Source organism: Pyxicephalus adspersus, chromosome 11, assembly GCF_032062135.1.
Source record: "Pyxicephalus adspersus chromosome 11, UCB_Pads_2.0, whole genome shotgun sequence".
Lineage (NCBI taxonomy): Eukaryota > Metazoa > Chordata > Amphibia > Anura > Pyxicephalidae > Pyxicephalus > Pyxicephalus adspersus.
The window spans coordinates 57,747,444-57,756,291 of NC_092868.1; the positions used below are offsets into that span (position 1 = coordinate 57,747,444).

At 43.8% G+C, this 8,848-nt stretch overlaps 1 protein-coding gene across 2 annotated transcripts in view; it reads left to right on the top strand.

The window, feature by feature from the left end:
• Nucleotides 1–5,599, top strand: part of LOC140341420 (uncharacterized) — an 8,000-nt gene extending 2,401 nt beyond the window's left edge. For both annotated transcript variants that reach the window (XM_072427190.1, XM_072427191.1), the window contains one exon: nucleotides 762–5,599. In XM_072427190.1, the coding sequence (XP_072283291.1) occupies nucleotides 762–2,187 (1,426 nt within the window). In that variant the 3' untranslated portion in view covers nucleotides 2,188–5,599. The remainder of the gene's footprint in view (nucleotides 1–761) is intronic.
• Nucleotides 5,600–8,848: the final 3,249 nt, after the last annotated feature.

The following is an 8,848-nucleotide window of genomic DNA, read 5'->3' on the forward strand; positions in this document are numbered from 1 at the left end:
CAGCCTTCCTACCCACCTACCCCATACACAGCCTTCCCACCTACCTACCCCATACACAGCCTTCCTACCCACCTACCCCATACACAGCCTTCCCATCTACGTACCCCATACACAGCCTCTTCATTGGCTTCCATTTAACCTGAGAATAAAATTAATCTCCTGTGCTTTACCTGCAAATCCCCCCACAGTTCTTGTCCCACTTACCTTTCTGACCTGATCCCCCCAGCCGCTCTCTATGCTCCTCCAATGACCTACTAATGACTTCCTCACTCATAACCTCATCACACGCACGACTGCAAGACTTTTCTAGAGCTACTCCGATTCTCTGGAATGGTCTCCTCGTCCTATTCGGCTTGCTCCTACTTTCTGCTCATTTAAAAGAGCCCTCAAAACCCAACGCTTCAACCTCACCTACCCATCTTCTTCTGTCTCCTAAATCCTCACTACTTCCCACCATTCCATATCCCCTCCTATTGTGTGATACTTCCCTCACCTCTTAGATTGTAAGCTCTTCTGGGCAGGGTCCTCTCCTCCTCCTGTGTCACTGTATGTTCACTCTCTGTCATTTGTTACTGCTATTTAATGTACAGCGTTGCATAATATGTTGGCGCTATATAAATCCTGTTTATTAATAATACAGGAAGCTGGGGTTGACTCCAACCAGGCTCTACTTATGTATTTAGGGTGGATTTCTCATTTAGGAAATTTTCTATATAAATCCTGTTTAATAATAAATTAATTAAATTCTTATAACTCTGCAGGTTCCCCTTAAAGGACCCAGAGCGCCTTGTCAAATGGATCCTGGCTGTGCAACGCGACGACTGGAAACCGTCCGTCCACAGCAAAGTCTGCAGCGACCATTTCACAGAGAAGGATTACATGATCCGCCCAGGGGCTGCCTGCCCTTACCTGAGGACAGACGCAGTGCCGGCACCATTGTTTATCCAACGAAAAAAGAAAATAAAGAGGAAGAGGGGTGCCAAACAAGATGAAAACAGCACCCCAGGAACTAACGAAGAGGAGGAGGAGCCTCAGGGTGACAGCCATGGCAGTGACCACCAGATGGAGAATATGGTAAAGCCAGAAGTTGCTTTACCAAGCAGGGAGACGCAGGAACCACAAACACAGGTCCAGAGTCTGGCAGTGGAACCTCAAAACAGAGAGAGGACAGATGAACCGCTGGAACAGGGGGCTGAAATGGGTAAAACCCAGGAGAAGGGGCCAGAGGTTCAAACACAGGCAGCTGAAACACAAAGTTTTGAACAAATAGAAATTCTGCATCCCAGCACTGCAGGTCAACCACTGAATCAGCTGGTGGAAATGCTAGGTGAACAAATGGCAGGTGTCAGAATGGCGGAGAATGATGTCAACGTCATTACACAAAGCGAGCAGCAAGTGGCTCTGATATTAGCTGCACTTGAGGACACGCATTGCGAGATGCGCGCAGCAGAGGCTGCGAGGGAGGCCGCGAGCAACCATACTCCAGCTGACAAGATGGCAGACTGCAGCGACCTTCAGTCCTCGGAGGAGAATCTGGCCAATTACATCCCCTTTGAACACGCGTATACATCACTAACCATGAGCGACAAGGAAAACAACGTCCCCCCACTCACCTCATCCCCGGACTCCACCCCTAGCCCCTCCCCGGTCACAAACCCAAAACTTGTTAAACTGAGGAAGAAAATCAAAGCTTTACAGAAACAAGTGCTGCGACAGGGGGTGAAGGTAAAGATCCTGAAACAGACGCTGGTGGACATGCGGAGGAATAATCTGTCGGAGAAGGACCCTGAGCGGGTGATATCACAGCACTGCAGTGGACTCGCTCTGGCCTTGTTTACCACCCAGCTGAAAAACCACAGAAAATACAGCGCCATGCAGTACTGTAACCTCCTCAAAGACTTTGCCCTGAACTTGTACCAGGCTTCCCCCAAGGCATACAAGTTCTGCAGGCTCTTTCTGTCTCTGCCTCACCCGGTGTCATTGAGGCACTGGAAGACTGCAAACGATGCCAGCCAGGGGGCGGTCCAAGAGGTGATAATGCAAGTAGAGCAGGGCCAGGACCCGCAGGGCGAAGCAGCACAGGAAGATATTTTGGCCGGGGCATTGAAGGCTGTAGAACTGCAAACGGATTCTCAGCAGGAAGAAATATCGCAGAATGAAGCTTTGTCAGGCACAGAGTTGCAGTAATGAACCTTCATTTGTGAATTTTGTCCCTGTTTTTTGTTTACTACAAAGGAGTTCCACTTAGCACCTTGTCAGGCTTCCGATCCTGTCCTTGGTGTCAGCCCTGCAGCTAAGGGATTTGTAAAAGGCACCTGTCTCATCTGAACCCATAAAGGATCCTTCAGTGACATAGCCTCTAGCTCAATAAAGGGAGCTTGCAGTCTTTAGATAGTTTTCTAGATATAAGCCAATCGGCAAAATATGAAACCCCCATGAAATGTCTAATTATAAATTGTACTGATATGAGTACATAGGGGTAATTCATAATTACATAAGCAGTCTCTACTTACTAATGCTGCACAGTTAATAAGCTGACTATGTTGGGGTCATTGTTTTTATAGATGATAACTGCACTTGTTTACTATTCATTGCAAAAATAACTTTCATGTACTATGTAAATATTATAGGCAGATCAGTGTTCTCAGAATATTAGAACACAGGGATTACTAATGCTCAGATTCTCAAAGTTCAAACTAAATGTCAGATGCCAGCCCCAGAATAACTTTACAACATATAGGGAAAAGAAACAAAAGAAGGGGCGTTTTTGCCAATAAAAATAGGTTTTTACTTCTGAAAGTTACCAAATACATACAGCAAGTAACATAGATACTATTGCTGAACATCACACAGCTCAAATAAATTGTGTAGAATTAAAGCAGTTGTCTCTTTCCAACATGTTTCGCCTTGTGGCTTCTTCGGGGATTTTTAAGAGTCTTATTTGTGGATGATGGAGAGATAAAATCCCAATCCAGAGATATTGTGGTGTAGTAGTGGCTGTTGTTTTGACCTTTGTGTTAAGTTTAGAGAGAAGTAGTGGTACCAATAGCAGTTGTTTTAAACTAACAGGCCATAAATGCCTATTGGTTCCAGTGGAAGATAGGGTTTTTTTTTCTTGAAGTAAAGGAGTTTGCAGAGTAGTGTATGAAAGAGCTTGGCAGCAACTAGCCATGAGTGTGGCTGGTGAACTGGTATCTCTTGGTTAGGTGCATCAGGTAAAAAAGAGGACCGTCCTAAATTCTACAGAATTTGAGCTGTGTGATGTCTAGAAATAGTATAAATGTTACATTCTGAATTTTCAGAAGTAAAAACCTATTTTTATTTGCCAAAAAACCCTTTCTTTTGCTTCTATCCCCTACATGTCCTCAGTGAATATGTCTATAGGGCAGTTAGGGGATGTTTGCAGCCTGATCACCTTTATAAAGCCCTGTGTACTATAGTACGCCTGTATGAAGGAGCTGTGATAAGTATTCATGACGATCTCCTACTGACCAGAGCTTTCCTGCATGGTTAGATTCAGAGAAGGGCTCAGGAGCATACAGCCCTCAGCTCTAATATGGAGATTATTAGGCTCAGAACCGAACCCTCTGCCATCCTGGAACAAGGTACATACCTGGATGAGAAGCCTTGGGGGACAGATGTCACTTGTGGGTGTGCAGGACACAGCCTTACAACTCCCTGTGACAGACTCCTTCAAAAATGTGATTTCTAAAATCTTTGCTTTTTCACAGTTTGTATTATTTTTTTCCGTCACATGCTGAACTCTGCAGGTCCAGGGGCAGCTTTTGGGGGTTCAGAAATTGTGTATTACTGTGACCTCTATCAATGGGGGAAATGAATTACTGTAAAGGTGCCCATGAATGGAAGATGACAAGATAATGTTAAATATGATTTTTACTTTTTTTTGTGCCAGTTATTACTATTTTTAGAGGCCGAGTTGTCTATGTTTAAATGACATGATTGGGTTAGAGGCCTCAGGGTCCATGGTATAGTCAGCCCTCTGCATATTTCAGTAATACAGGGATGGGATGAAGTTGGCTCAGCCAGACAGGGGCACGTTGGATAGGACTGTGGCTTATAGAAAGCTGACACTATGTCCTCTCCTTCTAACAGCTGCCAACTATTTGGTTTCAGAACCCTGGGATAAATATGTAAGACCAATTCCTAAAGCCAGCCAGGCATTCACAGCTCTGTATTTCTCTTGGAAGAGTTATCCTTTAGGCTTTGGGCTTCGGGTTTAACAGCAGAGGGTACAGCAAGTTTCTAGCAGCATTGCAGAAATAACTGCCATTTCATTATGGAGATAATTGCTGACTTTCATTACAAACAAGGTGCTTGCAGGGTTCAGAGACGCTTTTTGAAAACTTTGTGATGCCTGCTAGCTGCTTTTATAAAGTCAGAGATGGTGCTCCCATTGGGGGGGGGGGGGGGTCAGATCTGCTTTGGGATCAAGTGATCCTGTTTAGCTCCTGGTGGCTGGCACCTTGCCCACCTGCACTGCAGACTAGACAGCGGGTGGCAGTGAGTGGGACTGGGTGTCCTCTAGGTACTGTACCCCTCACTGCTGCCCCCATTCTTTCGCTAATACCCTGCTATTGGTAAAAACTGCTTGTAGCATCTCCACCACATCATCTGGCATGAGGAAGAGGCAACCTCTGCACTAAGCCTGAAATTTACTATCAGCAAACAGGCGCTGAAGTTTTCTTTAAATCCTCAACAAAGCTGCTCCAAGCTTTCAGTTTTTTTGTTGTAGAAGCTTGCTGTTCTCTCTGCTGTTATGATAACTGAAGTCCTGGCCTTAAGACACAGGAACATAATTCATATATTACACCTTACCAGTCCTTGGGTTTCCTTTTTCTACATTTTTTTTCCTTTTATTTTGATCTGGTGATCATGTCAGTAACGCATTTCTTGTCCTAGGGTGATAACAATACCCAATCACCATTCAGTATCTATGGAGGTGCTGTGGTATTACCCCAGGACAGAAAGCCCCCCCCATCCACATGTATGCAACCTTTCATTGTATAACGGTGTTGATTGCTAGTATGAGTGCAACTAATATAACAAAACACTTTTATCTCTCTATGTACACAGGGCAGAGGGCAAATACCACACAGGAATTTATTTTTATTGTTTCCATACCCTGTAAAAAGGGATGATATTAGAAATGGAGATTGATAGAGATCACGGGTATACAAATAAAAAGTCTTAGGGGTCTATTTACAAGACAGTGAATCTGGCATTCACTGGAACATTCTCTGGTGGTGGAGAATCCTCCATAATAATGGGCTTGATTTATGAAAAACTGCAATGGATCTGGTCCAAGATTCAAAACATTTGCTTTAATAAAATCGGCCTATTGTGTTTCAATGATTCTTTCCAGGGAATGTTTCAGATTCACTGCTTGTATAGACTCAGGCTGTTGCCAATGGCTGTTGCTCTGAAAATAGTCATTGCACTTCAGCTCATAAGTTGTATCTCCGTTTGTTGGACAATTGTGTGTAAATAGTTATATATTGTTTGCTTTGCTTTTTTACACCCATACATAGATTGTATTCCAGCAGTAAGGATAATAAAATGATGAATTTCTCCTGCTAAACATTGCGTGTTTATGTGATTTAGGGGGAGGTTAGGCATCCCAGCCTATCACATTATCATTTTTTTAATTTATTTTCTATTGAGATCCACCAGCAATTAAAAAGAAACAGATATATTATTATCATATTTACATTTGTGTTACAATGTAGGGCAATCAATTTAACAGGGTTTACATATATCCAGAATTATCATTTAAACATATTTTCATCCATGTTAGGAAAATCGTAAAAGAGAATAAAGAAACCGCAGTAAATAAATTTTCATTGGAACAATGGGATCAATCCAACATTTAAAAGTAGTATGTTGTTTTCCTGGGTAGGAGTGGTTTGATGAGGGTGAGAAAATTTTTATCTGGAATTTGATGGCATTTAGTAAAACACCCCATGTGGAGAGATTGGGGTCACCTAAAGCTCTAGTAAGGTACCAGGTAGTTTGATTAAAACCTTTCTAGAGTTGGGCCTTAGTGGTTACTTTCAATGTTTCAATAAAACTCTCCCATGTTTCAAAATAGTGCTGTTTTAGTCTCTTTGGAGTAGGAGGCCTCAGCCAATTTCATTTTAAATAAGTGTTGGAGTTTGGTGAGAAATAGCTGGATAGAAGGGGGGGCAGTAGACATCCAACAATGGAGGATGGATTTCCTGCCCACCGCAGATAGAATTAGCAAACGTTTGGTGCCACGGATGTAGCGGATACCGTCTCCACCCACCATACCAAATATTGCCCAAGTGGAGGTGATGGGTGGATAACTGACCAGATGCGTTTGGATATAGCGGGCAATGTGTTTCCAGAAGTGTTTTATTAGGGGGCACTCCTATAGGTTATGATAAAGATTTGCTTGTGTTGCCCCATATTTAGGACAGTTATTGGATTCAGACAAGCCCATGCGATATGCACGCAATAGGGAAAAATGTGCTCTGCGGAAAAATTTAAGGAACATCTTGCGGTATTGCACAGACGGCACTGCTTTTCAGGACATTTGAAATATAGAGCAGTGGTCGCCAATCTTTTTGACCTCATGGACCACTCAATTTACGGACTCCGGACCACGCATGCGTACGGAGCATTGTGTCACCCAAAGGGTAAGAAACTTCCCCCATAGTGACGTCTTGATGCCAGGACCCGCCCACTCTCCCCTCGCAGGTCACCTCACCTGCCCACCGCCCTGAGCCTGTGATTTGTCTCCTGACCCCGCTGGGGGGGGCGCGCCTGCCAGAGCCGTGGACCACAGACCACCGGTTTGTGACCGCTGGTATCGATGAAGTCTCTAGGTTAGGGAAATGTTGGCACCACCAGCCCACCTGTGGCTGATTCATTGTAATCTAAGTCCTCCTTGAGGAACCTTTAAAATGTGGCGTTCGCTTCAAGAGAGGATGGGGGTGGTCGGGGGGGGGGGGGGGGGGGGGGGGTCGGGGTGCATAGCAGCATGGTGTCTAGGGGATTATAGTGATCTGTTTCTAAAATATATGCTGGGAAATATCCCTGATGCTTGCAATGATTGCATATACATGCTCAATTATTGTCACAAAAAAAAGACAATGTAGAATCGGAGAGAGTGCAGAGAAAGGCAACTAAACTAATAAAAGGAATGGAGGAGCTCAGCTATGAGGAGAGATTAGCTGAACTGAATCTATTCTCCCTTGAGAAGAGACATATAAGGGGGGATATGATCACCCTGTATAAATATATAAATGGTCCATATAGAGAGCTTTTTGCATCTGGAGGAAAAGAAGTTTAAGCTCCGGATAAGGAAGGGATTCTTCACTGTAAGGTCTGTGAAAATGTGGAATCGGCTCCCTCAGGAAGTAGTTTCAATACATTGCTTTAAGGAAAAACTGGATGATTTCTAGAAGCACAGAATATAACTGGGGATTAAAGCTTTAAAGTAAAGATAACCGGACTGCTGATCCAGGAAACATCCGATTGCCTCATGGGATCAGGAAGGAATTTTTTTCCCTGTTGGAGGAAATTGTACCAGATTGGACTGATTGGTCTTGCAGGTCCCAAAAATTCGGTCTTGCCGGCCAAATTTACAAAGGCCATTCTCGCCTACATGTTTGGTAAGCGAGAACAGCCCAATTCAATGCGAGACTGAATTTATTAAATTCGCTTGCCCATCCCTAATCTTGATTGGCCAGACCGGGAGCACTGAACTGAACAGGTCCATTCATTCCTGGCACACACAGGGGAAGCCGAAATGCTGGGAATCCTGGCAACCAAAGCTGAGCTGCACATGTCCAGCCCAGCTTTTGTCTCTGCGCATGCACAGCTCAGCTCAGGCAGGTAGGGGAGATTATTGCATTAGGGACATTGCCTCTTCCTTACTGCAATAATGATCCAGCATTTGTAAAAGTAGAATCTTAGTTCTGCTTTGAGGAGCGTTCCCCAATTCAGTGAAGTCGAGAACAGCAGCAACTCCATATCCAGTTACAAATCCCCACCAGAAGTAAGCTGAAGCCACACAAGTTTCTGTAAATCCTCCACCTGATACAAGAAATATGCAGGAAAATTCTGCAATCTATACAAAACAAGCCATTACGTGTTTATAGTTCATAATGGCCACCAGCAGCCAGAGAGAAGGACATCGCTAGAGAAGCCTTATTATCTATAGGTAGGTGGTCACATGACCTGGTTCCCAATGTTATTAAGTAAGGGATCATAAATTTGGGATTTTTGTCCTTCAAAAGGGATATTATGAAATCTGAGGTCTGGCATCACATGATAGAGGGAGACGGGGGTCCAAACAATGCACTGGGCTTCCAGAAGAGAGATCCTGGAGAGCTGGAAGGCACAAAGAATGGCAAACACCTCCTTGGCTGCCACCAAGTCATTACAAGAGCTCTGGTGACAATTATAACATATTTCTCATCACTTCCTGTCTTGGTCCACAGCCCAGGACAAATAGAAAATGAGAATCTCACTAACAATGATGCATAAAGTAAATAAATATAAGTTTACCAGGGCTCTATACCCTATCCACTCTTTTTCCATGACATACAAATGTTTTTAATTTTCAATTTACAATATAAAATAATAATTCAAAGTTGGACTTGAAATACAAACACATTTGGTGGTTTATTAGAGGATTCTACCGGTATTAGGAATAGGCAGTAAAAACCCATACAGGAAATAGAGGGGTTAGAGGCTAGAGCAGGGCTGAACACACCCACTATGAGAAGTTTGGTTACGCCTCTTCCCCAGCAGCCAATCAGAAGTCGCCTCTTTATCAGGATCGGCGTAATCTTTTACAACC